The sequence below is a fragment of the Hylobates moloch genome, unplaced genomic scaffold (genome assembly GCF_009828535.3).
Source record: "Hylobates moloch isolate HMO894 unplaced genomic scaffold, HMol_V3 SCAFFOLD_5, whole genome shotgun sequence".
Lineage (NCBI taxonomy): Eukaryota > Metazoa > Chordata > Mammalia > Primates > Hylobatidae > Hylobates > Hylobates moloch.
The window spans coordinates 124,786,410-124,812,438 of NW_026652280.1; the positions used below are offsets into that span (position 1 = coordinate 124,786,410).

The following is a 26,029-nucleotide window of genomic DNA, read 5'->3' on the forward strand; positions in this document are numbered from 1 at the left end:
GCTCTTGTGAAGCAGCTATTCTGCCTTTTCTTGAGCCCTAGATTACAGAAGTGTTTGAAAGCTTAGAAATAAACTCTTCCCATCCCGCTACCCATCTATCAATCAGTGAATTCTTCCTCAAGTAAAAACACAAGTCAGACTGATAGAAAAACTGTATTTCCAGGTATGGCTGTGCATATGGGGGGGATATTTCAGTTGGGGGATCACTAATGGAATATACCATTTATAACTAGAAGAAGAATATAAGTCTCTTTATTTGCTTATGCATAGTGTTTTTAGATGACCAAAATCCCTAGATACACTAATACCTAACCAAAACATATAATTTTAATAAGCTATTCATAAATGACTGTACATATCTATAAATTACCACATTCATCTATCAATAACAGCTGAAAATCGTGTGCCTTGGATGACAAACACACACTGATAGTCTGCACTGCAAACTTTGTTTAAAGCACTAAATACAATATCAAGTCCTCTGTCAATGACAGCAGAAGGTTCTAGTGCACTATTTGTTTCATAATCCTGTATTTAGCTGACTCTTTACTTCTCTGCAGCTCAAGTTGCCGGCAAATGCTGAACTGGAGCACGAGAGTCAATCCTTGTTTGGTTAACAAATTCCCTGCAAAATATGCCCCCGAAACCCCCAGGAGCTGTAGTGATGTCATATCCGTTGTCCAGGTCTCCACACTTCTCTCAGCAGTTACTCCCTTTATCTATTCTTTGGGTCAAAACTTTTGAGGTGGGCTGGCTATATAGCAGCGGGGGAGAGGGTAAACTGGGGCGCGCGGGTTGGAGGCGCTTCAGCACCGCGGCCAGCGCCCACTGCAGCCCAACCCACTCTCTTGAGCTCCCGGACTCCTAGCTCTGAGAATGCCTGCGGAATGATCGCCCCCCAGGGCGGCTGCTGCCGCTGCCGCTGCTGCTGTTATTGCTACTGCTGTTATTGCTACTGCTGCTGCCGCCGCCTCTGCTTCCACTCTGCTCTGACTGGCAGGCAGAAAGTGCAACTGACGAGGGAAAGGTCTCTGCAGTGAGTGGAGTGCCTACATAAAAGAGAGTAAAGAGGGGCAAAAACCCAGATCAGAATGCAGGCGACGTCCAACCTTCTCAACCTCCTGCTGCTGTCTTTGCTTGCCGGATTAGATCCTTCCAAGGTATGAACAATATTTTGAATCTTGTTTGAAATAAATGTGCAATATGTAACAAACCTAACAGAAATGCAAATAAATATGCAAAAACGGGACGAGAGACAGCTCTTTCAGCTACCTTATGGTGCCTGGCGTATCCCCACTGCTTGGAAGATAACAAGGTGAACTACCGGAGGAATAGCTCCTCAAGGTAGAGTCCTACTGCGCCGGGGGAGGGACTAGGAGAAAATATAATGTGCATGGGCAGCGGGCAAGGCGGCTCTCCGGGGAATTTAGCTTATTCCATGTCCAACTGCTTAATGCTCTCTTTTGAAGTCGGACGGGTAATGCAAAGGAGTTTGCAGTAGAAACAATGCAATTTATAAACATGTATTAGGACATGGTGAACCGTTTCTTTGTTGAAAGCATGGAAGCGTTTTCCAGCTGATCCTGGTCAATAATACTCCCATCGCAGACGTGCTGCGGTTTGTGTCCAAAACATTTGGGATGCTGCTTGTAAAACACATGGCAGAGCAGCACAGCTATACTCTCTGCCGTGGCTGAGAGGCGTTGGTGAAAGGAGCTGTGTTTGTTTCTTCCTTTTCATTAAGAAAATTAGGGGGCACTGAGGAAGTTCTGATTATCAGTATTAAGAAACAGGAAGTGAGAACCTTAACAAACTAAGGAGGGCAATAGGAAGGATGAGTGAGCTCATAGACGTTGAACTCTGAAAATTACCTAGTACTGGCAATGAAAGTGAACGCTAAACTCCTTTGATAAAAAGACAGGGAAATATGGACAAATATTTTCAACGATGTCTGAGAAAAGTCTTGATGACAAAGTGAGATAATTTGAAAGCTTCAGCCTTCTAAGAAAATCATAATGACAGGGAATAAGAGATAAGCCACCTGGTGAAAAAGAGTAAGAGATACAATTTATTATTTTACTTATTTAACTGGCCAACAGCAATTTGACATTATAGGAAGAATGATTCCATGTTATAAAACTAATACAAGCTATATTTTGGAATATTATAAAGTTATTTTTAAAGCTTTACATCATGTGTGTAGTGCAGACAAATTAAGTTTCCTTTCATTACTGAATAGAACTAAGATGTAACCAAGCATAATTTAATACTGTGATTGTGATATTTGTAGGCCCAATATAGTATACAGTTAAAACTTAGAATCATGTCTTATATATTTGTAATTATTTCTGTACTCTTTCATATTTAGAAGGACCTGATGAGAATAAACTCATTTTATTTTAAAGCTTTGACTGTGCTGGTATTATTGATGAAAACACTTCACACTGTGTGAATGTCATCTTAATAATCTTAAAGGCATATTTTATATACTAAGGTGTAGCTTTAAAGCATTTTACACTTAGGAAAAAGTGTTGATTTTGTTTTTATATTTAATTTTCTTTTTCTTCTTGCCTCTGCACCCTGTAGTGACACATTCTATCCACTGCCACTCTTTTTATATGATATTGTTTAAAACTTATGAAGACATTCCATATGATTTGGGAATATTCTTGATAAAACATTTTTTAAAAGCAAAGTTAATCATCACTAAGTTACTGCAGAAAAAGTCACTTGACTTAAAGTGAGTTTTATTTTTCTTTAAAATAAATTCAGAAATGTAGAGCTTCATTAACAATTTTGTATGTGATTTATTTGTCTGTTATCTTTGATGCATAAATATCTTTACTGCTTGCACCCCTTTCTTTCCAAAATTAAATATATAGATAATTTTCTGTTAAATATGAAGACATTTTTAAAATAAGCAATGCATCTTTGGCCAATATAATCTTTTCTAGTTTTGGTGAGTTTATTTGTGTGTATTTAATGCTATAAAACTTTTTACTTTCTTCAGAATGAGCTGTGGATATTTGCTACAAATGAGCTGAAAAATCCAGGGAAGGCATACATTAACTTTTCAAACTGTCCTTCTCAGCTTCCACATACTGCAATACAGTGTGCAAAGAACAAAAGATGATTTTTTTCAAAAGACGATATTTGTTCTATATCATAGACATTACAGAGAATATTAAAACTTTCAAAACAAGTAATTTTAATGTTGTAAAAGTTTTAGGACTTTTAGACAAAACATTGCTTTAAAAAATGAAGAGAAGCTACTTTTATATTAATATTATATATTTATATAATATATATTTATATTGCTACCCCCAAAAAATTACAGATGGCACCATTGCGTCCTCAAAAGAATTGTCAACCAGGTTATAAACTAAGAAGTTTGTAAAATTTTATTTTTTATCCTACTAGTTACTTAAGGGCTTAGATTTTAAAAGTCAGGATTCATAAAGCAAATTATATGTGGTGAAATTAAAATTAAAAATCCAATAATATAGTACTACAAAAAATACAGTTTTTGGACAAATAAGAAATAATTTGCGATAACACTTAAATGAACAGAAATGCTAACCAACTGCTTTTTTACATACTAATACATTAGGAGTGATATATGTCATAATCAAATTTTCAAATAATTTTAAGTATTATTTTATATTGTTATACTTTCTGTTTATTTTATATAGATATATATGTATATCTCACATGGATAAACAAACTGGCAAAATGGGAGAGCTCTTAAAATTGAATAGATTTTTTTAGGTACAGGACTTTACATATATCAAATACTGGAAATCTACATCTTAGAAAGCACTTCTTATATATTAATTTACCTGAAGACAACTGGGTTTTCTAACAACAGTGCTAATTCTATTTCATGGAAGACTATATAATGTTTACATTTATAATGCTGTGTGTCTTTTTTTTTTTTTTTTTTTTTTTCTGTCGCTGAAGCTTACAGGTCTTATATGGCATTTTATAAAGTGCTTAAGTATCGCCATCTTATGGTAAGATAAGTTACTTGAAAGTCAATATTGTTTTTAGATTTTTAAAAATGGCCAAGATTCATTGTTCATAGACTGAGCTTAGTTTCAGCATGTACTTAGTTTCTTTTCTCTCATTTACTGTCTCAAAAAATTGGCAAGATTGGTATTCTCTTCCAACAAAGGAAGGCAATTCACACTAATTAATTATTTGTATTTTTGTAGGAACAGATGATGAATTTTTCTTTTAGGAAATTTGTTTGAAATACTTTTTATTAATTAAAGTATAATTAGTAAGTTTCCAGTTCTTTTTAGAAAAACTCAGATGTACATCACTGCCTATTTTAAGAGATGTCAATTAATTTCATTTGTAATGGAGTGTTGGAATTATAGACAACATGCCGAATCATCATTCTATAAGCAAAATTTCAAACACTGAAAGCTTGTAGGAATTCAGTTGTTGCTCAATTTTATAGGGAAAGAACGATTTCTGTGTAGGGAATTTCTGAGGGCGGCTGCTAGATGGCATCTCTGTGCTTTTAAACTGAAGGCATTGATTTCAGTAATGACCTTGATAGTAGAAGAGTGGACTTCTTTCTGTTGCAGGAAGATTTTTAGCGGACCATTATTTGAACATTGTAACAAAACAGTAATCCCTGTGAATCAGAACCATGAATTTCTCTGCTCTGAACTATAAAGATAGGAGGATATAAATACAACTGTGCAGGTTTCAAACACAACATTGACACTGGAGCCAGCTAGATACTTGGGGAACAGTTAAAAAGAGGTGACATGGCCATATCTGCACACCACTGTGACTGCTAAACTTTAGATGAGTCATACTTGTCTCATAAATATATCAGAAAATGCCCTATCAGGGGAACTGTGCTGAGTTTGAGGAAACATTTACTATCTTCTTATGTAGAAATATGTTAAACTTATCTTCATGATACTTTCTCATACTACAGACATAAAATATAACAATGATTCAGCAATAATCTCCATCATCAAACTGTGGTTTCTGTCCAAGGCAACCCAGGCAATTAGATCTCTTGCCCTAAATAACGTAATTGCTTTAAAGCCCTATAAGCATGATGAGAAGTAGGAATATTTTAATAACTATATTGTTGAATGTTTCATAATGTAATATACCATAACAACCTTCATATTTTGATATTGCTAAAGAAAATAATCAGACAAATTGCCTAAGGGTAGCTTTCATACATAAATCTAATCAAAGTTCTTGTTCTTACTATTTTTAAATGAAACTGAGAAAAAGCAAAAAAAAAAAAAAGCAAGAGAAATAAACTGAGATTACTACTTGCTTTAAAATTTGCCTTAAAAATCTGTCTTTTCCTGTTTCTCCTGTGCACTAGAGACATCCTCTTCATAACAGGATCAACTTAAATTAGAACAGAAAATATGGATTGATGACATTTGGCAAGGACCTGTAATTATGCACCAGTAAAGCCTGATATGGCAAAAACTGAAGAGTTCAAGGCAGCTTGTCTATATTTTGAAGGAGCAAATAGCTTCCTGGTCTCATCTTCCTTAACCTAATTAAACTTTTACTGTGGAAGAAGTAAATATTCTTTCTCAATCTTTCTCTTGGCAACTAGAAACAGTTAAATGGTATCACCTTTCTTCATTTTTCTTTTAAAATTCTTACTGCTTATAGCTTTGCAACTATTCTCTTTACAAAGTGGCTATTGTGATGATCGATGCTCTGTTGGGAGGGAAAGCAGCACAAGTGGGAGAAACACAGGGGATTCAAGGTCCTTCATTTCTAGACCCTACCTCTTCTACTGATGATATACATAGATGTGACTTTGGGGAAGCTGCGATTTTGATGCCCATACCTATAGAATGAGGAGCCTAGATGTTCTGAAAACTTTGTTAAACTCTAGAATGAATTTTTAATAATATTTGACCATTTATCAAAAATTAACCAATTCTTTTGTAGAGTCTAGTTAGTAATATCATAAACTTTGTGAAACCTGAGGATGAGCCTCCCCGGATAATATCACACAGTTTTCATCTTCTTGGTTTCGCATTTAAAGCCTTCAATTTTCTACTTTCCACCTCACCACTCTGCTTCCCTCCTGTATTCATATACACAATCCATATACTCAGGCTTCAATCCATTCACTTATCAAACATTGCTCCCCTGAAGAGATCATTCATTAATCTAGTATGTCTGAAAACCAACATGAACATACTTCAGCCATAAATATTTTATTTAACTGAAAATCATCTAGGGAAATGTAAAGTAAAAACTTGTTTTCCATATGAAAAGAATTACTGGATGTATTAAAGAGATGTGAAAGGTTATTTGGGAAGGCTACATATAAAAGGTAGCACATATTCTGTTGCCGACTCTTCTAGGCAGACACATCCTTAAGGATTTTAGACTGGAAATTATTTTTAAAGCTTCAATTTTTGTGCTAAGAAAATGTATAAAGGAAAAAGTGAGACTGGATAAACCTTCAGCTTAGAAACTAAGACTTTGCATCTGATTTACTTAAGTATTAATTAAACATCAATTTACTTAAAAGTACAAAACACAACTTAATTGGCAGTAGTGAAACTAGGGAAAGATACAAAACCAGACTGTTGTCTTGGTAGGTTATGTGAAATTAATTACAGTGAATCACTGGGATTATCTGTACATTTCCATATATCTGAGTGAAATTATTTCCCGATAGCATTCAAGTATTAGGACAATATCAAAGCTATGTAAACACTCATTACCCTGGTTTAAATCTATAATATAATGTTGAAATGGTGGTCCTTGAGCATTTTAGTTCACCTAACACTGGTCATTAATCTACTCAGTCTATGCCCGCTTACCAATCAAAAACCACGAAGTGTGTGTGTATATATATATATATATGTTTCGTTTTGTTTTGTTTTGATTTTTTGACAGAGTCTCGCTATGTCGCCCAGGCTGGAGTGCAATGGCACAATCTCGACTCACTGCAAGCTCTGCCTCCTGGGTTCATGCCATTCTCCTGCCTCAGCCTCCCGAGCAGCTGGGACCACAGGTGCCCGCCACCACGCTCGGCTAAGATTTTTGTATTTTTAGTAGAGACGGAGTCTCACCGTGTTAGCCAGGATGGTCTCGATTTCCTGACCTCGTGATCTGCCCGCCTCAGCCTCCCAAAGTGCTGGGATTACAGGCATGAGCCACTGCACCCGGCCACCATAAAGTACATTTTTAATGAAACTAATGCTGTTATGACAATATTTTAAATACACTTTTAAATTTTGTACTTCCAAATCAGTGTAAAAACAGAAGCTGGACATGAAATAAGAAGTGGCTTTCAGCTCTAATAGTACAACTTTTCAATAGTGAGTTAACATGTCTGAAGCTCAGTTTTCATAACAATGAAATAATATAACAGCAATGGAACTTATACAATTATTTATGATAGTAATATATGTGAAAACATATTTTAAAACATAAAATTTAGTGCAAATATTCCACTTACATCAATCAACCTATAACCAAATCTAAAGTCTATTGTGGACCATATATTAAGGACTCCTAATAATAAAAAAGGCTTATCATGTTCCTTCACTCTTGCTGTTTCCTCTTCTCAGCTTTGTGAAAAATGAATATTGTACAAAGTTATCAGCATAGCTTCTCAAAACCAGCCCATCATTTTGGTCAAAGCTCCAATTTAAACTTGTCACCTTACAAGTTTACATCATAATTATATCCAAAAAGGCACATTTTACAAGTTTCTTAGGAAAAAATGTAAAACATGAAGAGTGGCTTCATAACATCAAAGCCCAACTGCATCAAGAAAAGAACTTTTAAACTAATCATGGAGAAGAGATCACAGAGGGGAAAGATATATTTAACCAAAGAATCTACCAACAGATAAAACTGTTTTTATTGCCAGTGTGCACAGTATGGACTTCTTATGTCTTCGCAAACTATGATAATGAGAAAGTAGTTTAAATTCTCTTTAATATTCAAAAATAATATTAAGGAGGGAAGGTCAGAAAAGGGATTTTCTCAAGTTACTCAATCAAGGCAGAGGGTCATGGAGAAAAGACCACATTTAGGAATATAATTTCTTTACTCTCTCTCAGATTGCTCTCTGTCCTTCTGCTTATATTGATCTTCTTGCTCTTCTCAGTAGAGACTTCTAGAGAGTTTTTCAAAAGACCTTGACCCTCAATTAGCTATTGTAATATTTCTGCTGATGTTACTCACCCAGTAGCAAATCCACATCAGTAGCTCATGAGTTAATTTTTTTCTTTTCTATACTCAACACATGTAAATAATATGAAGGGTAAAAAAAATACAAAAGCAAATATGTAATATCTAGAATAGACCCCATTCATGAACAACTATTATTTTAAAAATGTTTAAAAATACTTGCACACCATACCATAATGAGGTTTAATTTATCTCTGTTGCTTTCTATAAGAGGTTGCAGATTATCTGGGGGAATCTAAAATACAGAAAGAGCATAAGACCATCTCTATCTACAGTGCCAGGTAATTTCAATGGCAACATTCAAAAATGTTGCTGAAATAATAAAAAATTGATTTTTCCAAGAACATTGATTCTTTTTTGCTTTAAAAACAAGGTGTTGTAAAGCATCTATCACAGAGCTATGCCTTCTGTTATTTTCATACCAAGCCTTCAGAAGTATAAAAATAAGTTCAGAGAGAAGATTGCAGATGCTGTTGTATTCATGGTTTTGCCTCTCCCTGGAAAGCTTTTTTCCCTTTTCTCCATATGTCAAAATTTTACCTATATTTTAGGATGCAACTCAAATACCAGTTTTCCCATAAATTCTTCCCCGACATTCCTTGTACCCCAAGAGTAGATAATCCTGATAAAGTAAGAACTCCTAGAAGAAAATAATGATGCTTTATTTATATTTGTATCTTTAGCTACAGGTACTGTGTCTGACACAGAATAGTTGTTCATGAACAAAAGTTGAATTCAATTTCCTCCCTACCCCAAATTTGCAAAACAATTTCTAATCACTTTTTTTTGAAATAGTATTTAGTGTACACATACTTTTCTTGCTTTATTAGTAGTTATTTTATTGTATCTCTCTTACTAAATTGTAATGTATTCATTTATTATATTTTATCCCTTCTAATAAATTATAAGGGCAGGTTCAGTGTTTTGGGCACTATCATATTCTTTCCTATCTAGCAGCTAGCACAGTGTCTTATTGATATAAGATATTTATAAGTATTTTTTTACATGAAAAAATGAATATATGAAGAATAAATAAGTCAAGGAACATCTAATAAACTTGAAATCCTGGGTTAAATGATGCATGAATATAATCTATGTTTTTGATCCATTTTTCCATCAGACAAGATACTGAGGCAAGGAAGTAAGACTGAGTTTAAGAACCTTTAAAGACTTAGAACTCATGCCAGGTTACTTATCTTGACTTACGCCAAAAATTATGTTTCCTTAAATTTCCTATTAATTTCCTGCACACCCCACTATCCTCAGTGCTATTTTTGACTTGTAGTAGCTCTCTAGATTGCTACAAACTTAATACTCCTGTGAGTTACCTGTGTTTCATGATGCTTGGTGGCAAAGTTAGTATATCCTCTTAGTGTCCATTTCATTTGCATGCACTTATAAGTCCAAACATTTCATTAATGTGTACATGTTGTTTTGACTACTTTTACTGTATGTAATGTCTTAGCTTTATTTGATAAATTCGTATATTACCTATATTTTTCCAACTCTTTTTAAAGGCTGACTTTTTTTTAAAGTATCTAAAGGTTCTGTTTAAATTATTATCTTAGTATATACACTTATAATGGTACTGCGCCATATAAAGAAAAGCCATATTGCCTCCATTTTTCTACTACATTATTCTAAGGACATAGCACCACCATTAAGAATAATTTTTAATGATTAAAAACAAATATAAGTATAGTGGAGTCAGATTCATCTGAATTATAACTTCTAAATAGTATCAGAAATTAAATATTTTGTATGATTAACTTTGTAGGTTAAAATGCTCTGGAAAAAATGTCAGTAATAAAGTTGCTTACATATTACAAATAAACAGATATCTATATAACCCCAAAGGGAGGACATAAATTGAATAGACAAGCCTATCAATTTTTCCAACTAAGTTGAAGGTGATTAAGAAGCATTGCCCCTTGATGATTTAAATAATATTACTAGAGGGACCAATTCCAGATGGCAGGATTTCTTCAAATAGAGAATCAGTACTGGAAATATTGATTAACTAGCACCAAAATGTCACTGGTAAAATATGACTTACAAAAGATGCCATCTCTTCTGGGAGTGATCTACATTTATGGCTGCATCGGGAATTATTTATCTGGAATCAGGACCAAGAGTCATTATTTTTACACGTACGTAAGTTTTGTGTCATAATGAAATCTTCATACATATCATTGCAGTAAAAACAAACCGAAATATTATTTGGCTCAAGGCTCTCTAAAGACCTCTTATTATACTTATTATTTATAGATGCTACAGATATATTCTACTCTTTATAAGTTGGGTACTAGAAACAGAGAATAAACTGACTTTAATTTGATTGATCTTAAAGTACTCAAGGTCTACGCAGAAGGAAATGTAAAAAGAGTAATGCGAAGCTTATGCTGAAGAGATAGCTATTGTAATATAATGACCCCAAACCGAGCAGAAGACATTTGAGGGTAAGGAATCAAGTGAATGGAATTAATTCATTATTTATTCATTGCACCCCTCATTGATGCCAAAGCTTCACAACCTCCTTGTCGGTCAAATCAAGGTAAGACTCCATATCTAAATATTTGTTCTAAAACAAAAATAAAATGAGACTTTAAGTGATAAAATTACAAATGAGTTTATATGTAGCATGGAGGTGAGCACATTCAAATACAGTTAAAAGGAAAACAGTGAGGAAAGCTATTTGTTTACATATCAGGGATCGTTTAAGTTGTTATAGATGATGATTCATTTGTCAATATGTATTTAAATATTTCAGTTAACTTTATTGCTTCCTACACCCCCCAACCCCCACACAGAGAATGATTATATTAATTAATATGAGACCTAGTTACCCTTCTATTACTGCTGGCACTCAACTTTGGAACAAGATCTTCTTAGTTCAACTAATCTTAATATTTCTTAGAAAGAATAAATAGAAGAAAGGAAAAGGCAAGAAAACATCATTAAGCTCCTTTTTCTTTCCCTACTTACATCTTAACTTTGCAGAGAAAGAGGAAACAAGCTTGACTGCATTTTGTCTATTTGTACATAATGATATTGGAAAAGATCTTATTTCCCTCTCAAGAGACTCAACCTAAATAATATTAATTTAGCATACAAAATGGAGATTAGGGAAAAGACAAATCATACCAAATCGAAGAAAATCATATACTAAATAGGATATTGAAAAGTTTATAGTATTGTGGACAGAGTACCAAATTAGGAGTTAGAAAAGCAGGGACCTTATAACAGCTCTGTAATTATCTACTTGTATGGCCCTGGCAAGTCACTAAAGTTTTGTGATTTCCATTTCCTCATGTACAAGATGAGTATGTTGAACCACCAAATGCTCTTATACTTCTGGTAGGTCATCCTAAAATGGGGCACATCAATCTCTCAAAAATGTAGTTCAGGCCGGGCGCAGTGGCTCACGCCTGTAATCCCAGCACTTTGGGAGGCCGAGGCGGGTGGATCACGAGGTCAGGAGATCGAGACCATCCTGGCTAACACTGTGAAATCCCGTCTCTACTAAAAATACAAAAAATTAGCCGGGCGTGGCAGCATGCGCCTGTAGTTCCAGCTACTCGGGAGGCTGAGGCAGGAGAATGGCGTGAACCCGGGAGGCGGAGCTTGCAGTGAGCGGAGATCACGCCACTGCACTCTGGCCTGGGGGACAGAGCGAGATTCCGTCTCAAAAAAAAAAAAAAAAAAAAAAATGTAGTTCATCGTTTGTTCATTCTTTTTACTTCTGCTCATAGCCTCTCAAATTGATTAAATTAAAGGTAAAAATGTATATTGCTTTCATTTTGCTGAAAATCAGAATTAAAGTCTTGGAGAAAAATCACTGCAATTCATTGTGTGACACACACACAAAATTAAGTACAAAAATATATAAGCTGATTTCACATCCCAAGCACTATGGCTTATTTAACATTTATTCTGTATCTTCCCTTCCATTAGTTTTTGCAAATTTAATTGAAAGATAAATGAGTAAATGACCTTGTGTTTCTACTGTCTTTATCTTATGAAAGTTAAAGCAAAAGAGATGGCTAAAATTATAAGAAAATAGAGAGATCCTCTATTTCAAATCTATAAGAGAACTGGTGGATGGTTATCTAGCTTCTGTCTATATGTTTCCAATAGTGGGGAGTAGAACAGTATTCAAGAAATTGGGTTTATTTTTAATAAGAAATAATTATGAGAAAGTTTCTTTTTATATTGAGTTACACCTTCTAATGATATTTACTGCTACTGTGTTATGGTTTTTTGGCAAAATATAATAAAAATTGTATATTGACTGTGGTAGACAAAATAATATCCTTCCAAAGATGTCTGCATTCTAATTCACAAAACCTGTGCATATGTTAACTTACATGACCAAACGGAATTTGTAGATGTGACTAAAGTAAGGATCTTGAGATAAGAATATGATGCTGGATTTTCTGGGTAGGCTCAATATAATCAAAATGGTCCTTTTAAGAGGAAGACTGGAGGCCCAGAATCAGAAAAAGAAGCAAGGATGACAAAAGCAGAGATTGGGGAGATGCCCTTTTAAAATGGGGAAAGGATGCACAAACCAACACATGCAGGCTGCCTCTAGAAGCTGGAAAGCCAAAAGAAATGGATGCTTCCAGAGACCCTTTAGAAAGGAATGCAGCCCTGCTGACAGTTTGATTTTAAGCTCCTAAGACTCTTCAGGTTTTTGTCTGCCAGAACTGTAATAAATTTGTGTTGTTCTAAACCATTAGGTTTGTGGTAATTTGTTACAGCAACAATAGAAACTAATACATTGGCTTATATATATTAGTAATAATTGGTAATTACCTTATTAATGTGTACAAGCAAACAATCAGCCAAATAATGCTAAAGTCTATGCTTGTGAATATGAAAATTAGAAAGACCATAGACATAAATTACAGTGTGGTCTAAATATTATAAAAGAAGATAGATAATATAGAAATGAAAAATTGCAGCTGGCCACAGTAGCTCAAGCCTGTAATCCCAGCACTTTGGGAGGCCTAGGTGGGTGGATCACCTGAGGTCAGGAGTTTGAGACCAGCCTAGCCAACATGGTGAAACTCCGTCTCTACTAAAAATACAAAAAAATTAGCTGGGCATGGCGGCAGACGCCTGTAGTTCCAGCTACTTCGGATGCTGAGGCAGGAGAATTGCTAGAACCCTGGGAGGCGGAGGTGCAGTGAGCCAAGATGGCGCCTCTGCACTCCAGTCTGGGCGACAAAGCACTGCTTATTGAAGAAGGCTTTAATTGGATTACACATAGCCCTAATTGAATTGCATGATAAGTTTAGGTTTTCCCTGGTTGACATTTGTAATATAAAAAATAAATCATTTTGTTGTTAGGTAAAAATCTGCCCATAGAATCTCACCTGCTATTTAAAAACTTTTTTTTTTTTTTTTTTTTTTTTTTTTTGAGACAGAGTCTTGCGTTTGTCCTTTTGTTGCGCAGGCTAGAGTGCAGTGGTGTCATCTCGGCTCACTGCAACCTCTGCCTCCCAGGCTCAGACGATTCTGGGCCTCAGCCTTCCAAATAGCTGGCATTACAAGCATACAGCACCACGCTCAGCTAATTTTTGTAGAGCCGCGGTTTTGCCATGTTGCCCAGGCTGGCCTCAACTGCTGACCTCAAGTGATCTGCCCACTTTGGCCTCCCATGGTGCTGGGATTACAGGTGTGAGCCGCAGGCTACCCGTCATTCAATACAATGATGACTATGATTCAATTTTTTCCTTCTCCCTCGCTGTCATCAGTCAAAATGTGAGCTACCAAAGGCACTGGCAAGTCTTCCAATGAAAGCAATTTTGTTTAGAAAACCAATGCATATTTCATAAAGAACAGAAAAATAAATGATGATTGCCTAGTGACACAGGATTTCCTCTTTCATGTGCAATTGAGAAAAAAAATGTGTTGTATAGTTTGCTTATTTAATTGCAAATAATTGAGAATTGCTTTTAGGTTTAAGAAAATTTATAAAGAAAATTATTAAAGAAGAATATAATTAGTTCAGATATTAAAGATTCTCAGTGTTCTAAATTATCACATGGGATAGACTGGACTATTGGCATTTATGTGGTAACTACTTTTTCAATAAATACAACTGGCACTAGTTTAGGAGTTGGACATAAAACATGTTTATAAAGATACAGTTTCTACCCTTCTAAAGTGCTTAACATTTTTTACTGGAGGACTCAAAGATTTTTATTAATAATTATAGTACTGGATGACATGTCCCATAACAGAAACCTGTATAAAACACAAGGAGAGAATGTGGCAGGGTTGAGAGTGGGGGACTTATAGCAGAATGCAGGATAGAAGAGAGTTCCCTGGGGACAGGAATCCTTAAAGAAAGGTTAACTAGGCAATGAAGAATCAAAAGATATTCCAGTAAATGGCAACAGCATGTATGAAGTCAAAGAGATGTACAAGGCTGTGAAGCACTGAAGAGCTTTTTTACATGACTTGAGTTTTCCTTATCCTTAATTATGTGAGATGCAAAAGAGGCTGATGAAGATGTAAAAGAAAGAGAGCCACTGATGGCATTAAAATGATAAAAAATATAATTATCCAAACATTTCAGGACTTAACCTGTACCAGATTAAAAATATTTCTGGAATTTAGTTATCTTAACTCCAAACAAGGTGAAAGATAGAATTTAAAAACATACAATTTAGCTGTACTATTCGGGGTTCTCCTGAGAAACAATCAATATATAAATTTGTGTGTGTGTGTGTGTGTGTGTGTGTGTGTGTGTGTAGAAACAAAGAAAGACAGAGACAGAGAGTGAGACTCATTATAAGAAATTGGCTCACATGATTTTGTAGGCAGATAAGTCCCAGAGCTTCATTTAGCAAGCTAGACACCAAGGAGAGGGTATAGTTGTAATCAGATGTTCTGGAGGATGAAGAACCAGGAAGAGCCAATGTTCCAGCTCAAGTATGAATGCAGGAAAAAATGGATAGCCAAGCTCAAAAGCAGTCAGGAAGGAGCAGTTCTCTTCTGCTCAGGCTTATTGTTCTATGCAGGCCTGCACCAGATTGGAAGAGGCCCACACATTAGGGAAGTTAATTTACTTTACTTAGCCTACCAATTCAAATTTTAATCTCCTTTGGAAGCAACTTCACATATGCATGCAAAATATTCGTTGTTCAAATATCTGGGAACTCCATAGCCTCGTCAAGTTAACACATAAAATAAACCATCACAGTAGTAATACATTAAAAAAAACCTAAGTGTCTCTATATTCTCTATCTTTATTTTCCTATCTCTGTCTGTGTTAACCTACCTAGCTAGCTATGGACAATCTATTTATTTTAATCATCTAAACAAAAATTACTAAGAAGAATCCCAATTCATATCTTACCTCAAAGTCTCCATGATTTCATTGTGATTGTCTCTGCTTGTTGTAATTATGCCGATTGGACCCTATGATAATCATAAGTGGAGATTCTTTGCACTGTAGATTGCATCACCATCACCACACATGCATATTAATCAATTATTTAAATATTTATAAATTCTTTTATAATAAGTCTGTTGTTGGGGAGGTTTCCCCCAAATAAAGAATCTTCTACTATAGATGACTCTGGCTTGATTAAACTGGCCTTCAATTTAGCCTAACCTAAAACATTTTAGTCATTTTGCTTTCAGATTCTAATGATCAATGTTTTTTCAATGTTTATTCATCTTGGGCTAAGAGTAATTCTTTTACTCATATCTTTCTTATTTTTCCATTTCTTTCCTTCCTTCTTCCCTTTCCTGCTTCCTTCCTTTATTCCTTCTTCATATCCTTTCTTTATTTTATTCATTCTATAAATACAATAAAACTCCATCATAATGCTAAAATTGAGGCAAAAGTTCAAATCATGTGTAATGGGTTGGTATGTTGACATTAGATAACAGGGAAGAGTCATGGATGACTCCAAATTTTTTGGCTTGAGCCAAATAATGCCCCAAATTTTCCCAACTGGAAGGGAATATGTTTCTTAAGATGGGAAATTTTGGTAGATGAGAGAGAAGATCAGGAGTTTGATTTTGAACATGTAAGTAAGTTTGAAATATTTATGAGACATCCAAGTGGAATTATAGAGTAGGCAGCTGTTATTTGAAGTTCAGGGGAGATGTCTGAACTGAAGATATCATTTTGAGAATCACTAGTGTGCAGCCAGTATTTAAGCCCATGAAACTGGAGAATTCTGAGGGGTTTTGCTGTAAAAGAAATGAGAAATAAAGTATACCTAGAGGAGAATATGGCATCAGACATGTTTGTTTTTATTAATGTCTAAAATGGAAGAAATAACACTCTACTATGATGCTGATTGGAATGATACATGAGACATTTGTTTTAAAAGGGGAGTGCAGAGACTTCCTTTAGAACAGGTGGGAAGATAAAGTATATGATACACATACTGTTGGAAGTTCAGCTAAGAAAGTGTGTGAGTGCATGGAAGCTCCCTTGTAATTGCTTTCATTTTCTCGGTGAAATAGGAAGCCTGGTCAGCAGCTGAGAGGGAGGATGAGTTATCTGTAGGGAGAAGAAAAGAATAATGTCCTGAAAACTGCAATTAGAAGCAAGGAGGACAGCTTTTCACACTGCCAGGCTCAGTGACAGAGAAGTGTGGCAAAGGGCTTGAGAGTTCTTTTGGGGCAGCTGAGTGTTCAGAGAAGAATCAAATTTCAGTAAAAGTTAAAAGGTGAAAAACATTTTCAGAGAAATGAACAGACATGAGGAAATGTCACTAATGATTGACTGTGAGTTCCTCACTTGTTGCAGTCTGAACTAAATCAATAATGAATCTTTCATATACATTGAAAGACAAGCCTGAGTTTTCTCCAGGAACTAGTTATTTTTTTTCACTGACCCTATGAAAAGGTTTAGTTAGCCCAGTTCTCTTCTGATGTGGAAAATGCACAAAGCCATAAACTAGTTGGAGGGCATTCGACACAAATTATAATAGAAAGTGGGAGGATGTATCACTCCCTTCCCTCTCACTCTGGGCCAGATTTACCCTAGGTGGTTGTGTTAGTCCATTCTCACACTGTGATGAAGAAATACCCAAGACTGGATAATTTATAAAGGAAATAGGTTAAATTGACTCACAGTTCCACATTGTTGGGGAGGCCTCAGAAAACTTACAATCATGGCAGAAGGCAAAGGAGAGGCAGGCACCTTTTTCACAGGGTGGCAGGACAGAGTGACTGCAAGCAGGGGAAATGCCAGATGCTTATAAAACCATCAAAGCTCATGAGAACTCACTCACTATCATGAAAACACCATGGAGGACACCACCCCCATGATCCAGTCACCTCCACTTGGTCCCACCCTTGACACATGGAGATTATGGGGATTACAATTTGAGGTGAGATTTGGGTGTGGACACAGCCAAACCATATCATTCCACCCTGGCCCCTCCCAAATCTCATGTCTTTTCATATTTCAAAACCAATCAGGCCTTCCTGACAGTCCCCCAAAGTCTTAACTCATTCAGGCATTAACTCAAAAGTCCACAGTCCATCTGAGACAAGGCAAGTCCCTTCTGCCTATGAGAATAAAAATCAAAAGTAAGTTAGCTATTAGATACAATGAGAGTACAGGCATTGGATAAATTCTCCCATTCCAAATGGGAATAATTGGCCAAAACAATGGGGCTACAGGCCCTATACAACTCTGAAATCCAAAGGGCAGTCATTAAACCTTAAGCTTCCAAAATAATCACCTTTGACTCCCTGTCTCACATCCAGGTCATGCTGATGCAAAAGATGGGCTCCCATGGCCTTGGGAAGCTACACACCTGTGGCTTTGCAGGCTACAGCCTCACTCCCAGCTGCTTTCATGGGCTGGCATTGAGTGCCTGCAGCTTTTCCAGGTGCACAGTACAAGCCGTTGGGGAATCTACCATTCTGGGGGCTGAAGGATGGTGGCCCTCTTCTCACAGTTCCACAAGGTAGTGCCCCAGTAGAGACTCTGTGTGGGGCTGCAACCCCACATTTCCCTTCTGTACTGCCCTAGCAGAGCTTTTCCATGAGGGTTCCACTCCTGCAGCAAGCTTCTGCCTGGACATCCAGGCATTTCCATACATTCTCTGAAATCATTCCACATTGCTGGGGAAGCCTCAGGAAACTTACAGTCATGGTGGAAAGCAAAGAAGAAGCAGGTACCTTTTTCACAAGGCAGCAGGATGAAGTTAGTGAAATCAGGGGAAATACCAGATGCTTATAAAACCATCAGATCTCATGAGAACTCACCCACTATCACGAGAACAGCATGGGAGAAACCGCCCCCATGATCCAATTACCTCCACCTTGTCCCACCCTTGAAACGTGGGGATTATGGGAATTACAATTCGAGGTGAGATTTAGGTGGGGACACAGAGCCAAACCATATCAGTGGTCGTATTTTACTCAAGGGAAGACTCATCCATTGAGTGTTAGAGGTGGATATGATATAACTATGAAAGAAGGGCAGAGTAGACAGCAGGTGGAACTGTATGTTTTAACAACATTTAGTCAAAACTCCACACTGAAAATTCCCTTGGAACATCTTCAAAGCAATGTAAAAATTAACCCATGTCTAAGAGAATGTATTATTTCTGCATGCCCCCCCACAAGACATACAGAAGAATAGGGTTCACTTTTGTTCCTTTGAAAAATTCTAAGACCAAAAATAAAATTTAATTTCAATATACTACGTTAATGGAAATAAACTTGTCAGTTGTTATACTTAGCAATTTATTTCTGCTCTAGCATATGCCTAAGGAGACAGGGATCACATATGGCTCTTAATCTATTATACAATGTCTTTCTAATTATCCAACAAACAGAAAAGAAGAAAAATGTTAACTTTAGTATTATGTGACTAAAGCAAGAAAAAAAAAAGACCTATGTGACATTCTTCCCATTTCCCTTGCTATGGGTTGATATAATAGAATGAAAGGAACGCATAAAGTACCGCAATGTTGTTGAGCTATAAATCTGAAATTGAAAAAATTAAAGTGCCTGTCTGTGTGAGCATATATATGTTTGGTGTAAAAGAGCAAGAGTTTGATCTGGTTACTACTATAGAGTGAAACCTCAATGATCAAAACTAATTACATTAATTCTAGAAAAAGTAAGTGAACGGCATAAATTACATAATTTTTAAATGTACTTTATTATTCTAAATTACATAATAACCTAAGATAACTCTACAGATTTTATTTGAGCTGTTGTCTTAAACAGATTCTTAAAACTCGCTGAAAAACTAAATGAGATGACTTTCAAGTTATCCTATCAATTAAATAAACATAACAATTTAAAATTATTTTTTCATATAATTTAAAGTTCTACTGAAAATTTCACTCACTCTAAGAAAGCTCATACCTTTTCTTTTCCATATCTTATCTTTAATCTTTGTGGGAATTATTATATGGTTCAAATGATGCAAAATTATAATAAATAATTTTTCTTGTTTGAAATTGCAATAAAAAACTTGACTCACTTGAAGCATGTTACTTCTCTCCAAATCACACATTTCTACATAATACAATTGGGAAAATAATACCTCCCTCAAGGGACTACATAAACATTAAATCACATAACATTTTGAACTGAATCCACTTCCTGGCATTTAGTAAATGCAAGATAAACAGTAACTTATTTTTCAGTAAATTAGTCTTCAAAAAATATTGCTCATGCTGTATGTTCTACCTTGTAACTAATGTACTAATCTGTAACCTGATGTTGCTTATTCAGTTCATCTTATTCAACTTTACATGATTCCAGTATATGTTGTGAGAAAGAAACAAAGTATAAACATATTATTTTTCATAAACTCTCTACCTGTCCCTAACCCCTCTTTATAAACTTTAATGTTTTCAGGTTAATTTATGAAGCAATGGTGTTAAAGTGTTTATGTTCATGAGACAAAAAGAGAAAAAAGAAACCACAAAGACCCTTCTAAACATAAAAGGCTATATTTGATGGAATAAATAATGGACACAATTATTAAAAAAAAATATAGCAACCATTGATTTGCCATGAGAGTTGACTAAAGAGAGGTGAAAGGAAGCCATTTTAAATATTCTGTCTTCACTCACTTACAGATCATCTCTGTTCTTTTCAACATCACTTCTGGTATTAAAAATTCTTTTGCATAAAGTAGGATAGAATTGTACTAACTAGTGATCCTTAATGTCCCTCCCAATTCTGAAATGTATTTTAATCCAACAAATCTTTGCTGAGCATATGTCAGGTCTCCCGGATGCTGTGATTTTAGTTTGTTCCAATTCTCTACACTCTTTTTGTACTCATGAGTCATTTGGTATTTATTCATAATCACAGTTAGTATTGAAGGAAAAGAGAAATACAAATAGATCTAAACTTGACTTTTTTGTTCTAACTCTTAAACAAGGTAGAATATCTCCAAAAACTCAAAAATTAATTTAAAATGACCATTTTAATAATCATGTGAAAAGTTTCTCCAACTGCTATGGGGAAAATGTTTCAAATGAGAAAAGTGTTGATTGTAATCTCCAAATTCATTTTATTTGATTATAAATGCTTATATACTCTTCCATTTTAATAAAAGATGTTAATTCTACCTTTGAAAAATTGTTAAAACACATAGTTTATATAACTACTACTGAGATTTCCAGAGGGTAAAATTTCTAGTTTACTATCACCTAATTTTTATTGAAAGCATTGTTTAGGGCAAATTATTCAGGAAAGGTTTTAAATATTGAAGTTGTCCATGAGCTAGGGGGATATATACTCCCATAACTCACCTTTTCACTTTGTATTGCTTCTAATAAAATATACCTTACTATGAAACCAAGTAAATCTATTAATGTATGTGTTAAGAATTTTGAGATTCTTAGAATAATTTAGATTCTTAGAAGGGAAGAAAGGAAAAGTTATCTTTCTTGGAGTCCAGCATATGGTAAAGACTTCAAATTATTTTTCTAATTTACAGAATCTACCATAAGTGGTTAAAAACTCATGATATGGAGATGAATTTTTTTGAGCGTCTCCTTATTAGCAGTAGAATCTTGAGAAATTATAAACTTCTACAAGCCTCAGTTTACTTATATACAAATTTAGGGAAAAGATGAAGCTGAACTTATAAGATTACTATGGGAAGTACATGAGATAATAGTTTCTGTCAGTATCTAAAACACAGCAAGACAGAAACAACCAAAAACAATAATACCAATTATAGCCTGATAGCTAATTCTATTATTGTATTAGTATTTGTATCTGTGTGTAATTTTCTCTTCTTAGGCTACCAATTATGTAAGTCCTCTCCATTTGGTGAAAAAGGCATGGGTGCAGCTAAAAATCAGCAATAGTCTGTCCAGTCTTGGGCAGCTGTCCAGGGACCAGATGGTCACTACAGTCTACCTGGATATAATGCAGTGCAGCTACTGATAATACCAGGTCAGAGTTCCTTACATGGGATTTAAACACAAAATGGAGTAATTTAAAATTATTTAATCAGACAGAGGGAAACTCAGTCTCAAAAAAATTTATTTAATCATATATTTGGTAAATTTATTTTAAAATAATAACAAAAATACCCACACATCACCAATTGCAAATTGACTGTATTGTTTTGGAGTGTTTTGGAGACTTTCATGTCTTAATCTTATGTTCTTTTCTATTCTGTCCTTATTAATTATTCAAAGAGCTTAAAATCTCCCATTAGAATTTAATAATGTCCACTTAAGTATAGCTAGGCTTTTGTTAACTTGTAGAAAATCCTTAAAAGTTTGCTGGTTTTTTCTTCCATCGTTTCTTTCTTACTTTGCTTTTCTTTCATGCTCTTTCTTTGATTTTTGCATATTCTTTGTTTCCCTGACCTTTTCAACTCTGAGTGTGGGTATTATGCTGCGTTGCTCCCTGTGTCTCCTGAATATTCTTTCCTCAAGATAGTAGCCTCTGTGCAATGGGCTACATTCTGCTACCTTCCCCTTACTTCTGCTATCTCTTTTGATAACTCTGAGCTGTGTGGAAACAGCAGTCTCTGCTGAAATCATTGTACTCCTTGTTGTGTTACAAGCATTAATAGTAAGTGGTTTACCTTTTCTGTGACAGTGGTCACTTATAGTTTCAAATGACATTTTGCTGGCTGCAGTGAGACTATTTTTATCCTCAAGAAAACGTTGATATTTTGGCAGAAAAGACTGGCTGTAAGTCAGCTGCCAAAACAAACCTGTTCCCTTAAAAAAATACAGCCAACTATTTCATATGTTTTAAAGATTTCTCTACCCACTGCAAAAAAGGATATATTTTAAAAACTGAAAACCTTTGTTTTAATGTTTTACTATTAATTATCTAATGTCCACAGGATGTTGCTTACATTTCCATAGAAGTAAAAGCATCAGCATACAGATAATAAACTTAATTTCATTTCTAAAACTAAATGCATGTGTGTGATTTAGCCAGATATTTACTTTCTATCCATGAGACTATGTAGGTGTGTTACTGTGTCACTTTAAGTGTTAATATAAATGTTTTCTGACAATATCCACACCACTGTACCCAAATAGCAATTGTTTACCTGGGAGAAATCTAGATACAGAGTTAATTTCAGATAATTGAAATAATTTGCTTCCTGTGGAGCAGGGATAATTATATGATTTACTTTCATCTGTAAAGCACGTGCCTCCACAGACCATGGCCTGATGAGTTTATATTGGCTTCTCATTGTTGAATTAAAGTCGTAATCAACTCAGAAGACAAGTGCCATGGTAAAGGTGACTGAGAAAGAGATTTTCTGACATCTCTTTTATGAAAGATGGAATAAAGAACCCTGAAGAACAACAACAAAAAAATGTTTCACATTCCCAATTTAACCTGCACCTTTTTCTAGAGAACGTGGCTCAGAAATTTATCAGGAACAGTCCCTACTACATGGGGCTTATACTGTAGTTGTGAACCCAGGACCAAATAAAAAAGTACATAAGCAAATGTCAAAACTATCTAGTTGTCTGCCACAAGCCCGGTTCAGTGCACAGGCATCACTTGGTTGTAGGGTTATATAGCATTAGTAGACTCTGTCAGAACTAGGTTAAAGCAGTGCTTTTTTCAAGAAACCCAGCAAAATCACAACAATACATTGAGAGGACACTATGGGTCCTTATAACCTGGATAAGAGGAATTTTATAGCATCTCCACAGTGACATAAAATTATGAAAGAAGAGCCACCATTAGAATGTCTAAAACTAAAAAGTGAGGGTAAAACTGCTCCAATTAAGGTATCAGGATCTTTAAGGCACTCCTTTAGTAACTATGAAATTATTGAGCTGAGGAATGATATTAAGATATTTATAGCCTAGTTAGCCTACTAACTAAAATAATTAGCAATCAGCAGGTTGATGTCAAACAATATACTTTGTGTGGAAATACTCAAAACCCTAGAAAATCCATTTACCCTCTCATGCGCTAATTTCTTCCACAAACATGAATGTGTAAAGTGCTAGTCATTGGCAAAAAACAAAGCATTAAGCATAGACCCAATAGTGGATGAAAATAATTGTTAAATTTGTCATTTTTTTTTAAGCGTCTACCATGATCCAGCCACTAAATTTTTTGTTAGTGTTATCTACGAGTTAGGGAAATGAGAAAAGCTGACTACTGGAGAGTCAATAACAACCTTGCATATATGCATTGTAAACAGGGTCTTGAAGCTAAGCAAATTAAAAAAAAAAGAAAGAAAAAAAAGGCAAATGAACCAAAGTCCTCAGATTGTAATAATCTTTTTTAAGGGTGGATGGTCTAAGCTATATTATTTCAAAATCCTTGGGAAAACAGTAAAAGAAAGCAAGTTTATTTTCCATCTGCTCCTTTTATCAAAACTGCCAATAATCAGAAATTGACTTTAGAAAAAAATGAAAAATTCCACATAAAATCCTTCAGTCTGTGACCTCATCTCTCTTTCTAGTCCTTCTTGATACTTTCTACTGTAGGCCTATTAAAACTACCATTCCCACATCTGTGCCTTTGGAGTCTTCATTCCTTTGCTTTACAATATTTATTTTGCCTGGAAGACCAATTGTTCTACTCTTTAACTCTCAAAGCCTACTGATTTTTCATGGTTTCACTCAACTATTTCTTCTTCCCCCAGGCAGAATTGGCTTTTCTTTCCATGGCCTCTATGAAGGTTAATTTTAAGTGCCACTTTGACTGGACAGACAGATACTTAGATAGCTGGCAAAACATTATTTCTAGGTATTTTTGTGAATATGTTTCCAGAAAAGATTAAATCAGTAAACTCAGTAGACAAGACCTACCCTGGACAACGCGAGTGAGCCTCGTCCAATCCCTTGAGGCCCCAGAAGAATAAAAAAAGAGGAAGGGTGCATTTACTCTCTCTTCAGTTGGAACATCTATGCTCTCCTGCCTCAGACATTGGACATGGAATCTCCTGGTTCTCAGGCCTTTGGCCTCCGTGGCTTACACCAGCACCCCACCTGGTTCGCAGGTCATCAGTCTCAGACTAAATTACAGCACTGGGTTTCGTATTTCTCCACTGCAGATGGCATGCCTTGGGGATTTGGGCTTCTATAATTATATGAACCAGTTCCCATAAACAATCACTTCTCATATATCTATATATACCTATTGGTTCTGTTTTTCTGAAGACCCTAATACAGCCCCATAGCACTATATTTTTATTTCTTCTATAACATTTAAACAGCCTATTTTTTTTTTTGAGTCATTTATGTAGGTATCCAATTCTCTCATGAATGCCTCAAGGCCAGAAATTCAATCCACTTTATTTTTGCCATTGCTGCAGAGGAGGCACACTGTAGCTAGTCGATAAGTGGTTGTGGAAGGAATTGAGACTGATAGATCTATAAACCCACTTTCTGTGGTACATACAGTCTATATTCAATATACCGTGCAGCTTATTCCACAAGTGAGAGGAGGTCTAAACTTTTGAGCATAGGGTTGGTTTAGAAAACAATTACATTTAAAAAGCAAAATGGAGACCTGTTGAGAATAAATAAAGTCTTGTTTCTTGTAGTTGTGAATCTTTTATATCAAGACAATGTGAAAAAACTGCTAGATTGTGTGCTTCAAAGCACTGTAAGTTCTAGCCCTGGGTCTATAATGTTGTCTAAGATATTTATCATCATTGAGTTCTCTGGACTCAATGTTCTTATCTGAAAATTAAAGGAGTTAGATATAATCATTTTTAAAATGTTTTCCAAACCAACATCCTAAAGTCTACTCTCAAGACTTAGCCAATGAAAGATAACAGACATTTCAGTCAGACAAGATAATCCACTGGAAAGTACTATTGATCAAGTAGTAGAAAGGGATGCATTTTTAATATTATGATCAATGCACTAATTTTCAGTTTTTGCCACTGAAATGTATGAAAAATAGCAGAACCGACAGCATTATGATAAAGACATTCAGTATTCACAAAGGGATAATTTCTACTATAAAGTGAGATTTTTAATATCCTTCTGGAACTATCACAAGACTATCCCCTAATGGGACAGAAACATTCAGTCTGCTCAAGGAGCAGTAGGTGTCTCATTATCATTACTTTCACAAAGGAAGATGAAAGCAGTAAAATCAAACATCAAAGATTTGAAAGAAATTGAACATAAACTTTAAAAAATATTAGTTATGCCACAGATATAGATGTACAAAGGTAAAAAGATCTGATTTAAAAAGAAATAAATTTTGAACTAAAAGTTTACTTTAAAAAATTATCTTAAAGTTTATATTTATATATTACAGTTATATATAATACACAAGTATGTGTATATATACTATATATAAAATATATAAAGACAAACACATATGC

At 35.1% G+C, this 26,029-nt stretch overlaps 1 protein-coding gene across 1 annotated transcript in view; it reads left to right on the forward strand.

Annotated features, from left to right (window-relative positions):
- Positions 1 to 739: 739 nt before the first annotated feature.
- The window catches only part of OLFM3 (olfactomedin 3), a 208,574-nt gene continuing 183,284 nt past the window's right edge, over positions 740 to 26,029 (forward strand). The window contains exon 1 of the mRNA XM_032155227.2: positions 740 to 1,160. Coding sequence (XP_032011118.1) covers positions 1,092 to 1,160 — 69 coding nt within the window. The 5' untranslated portion in view covers positions 740 to 1,091. The remainder of the gene's footprint in view (positions 1,161 to 26,029) is intronic.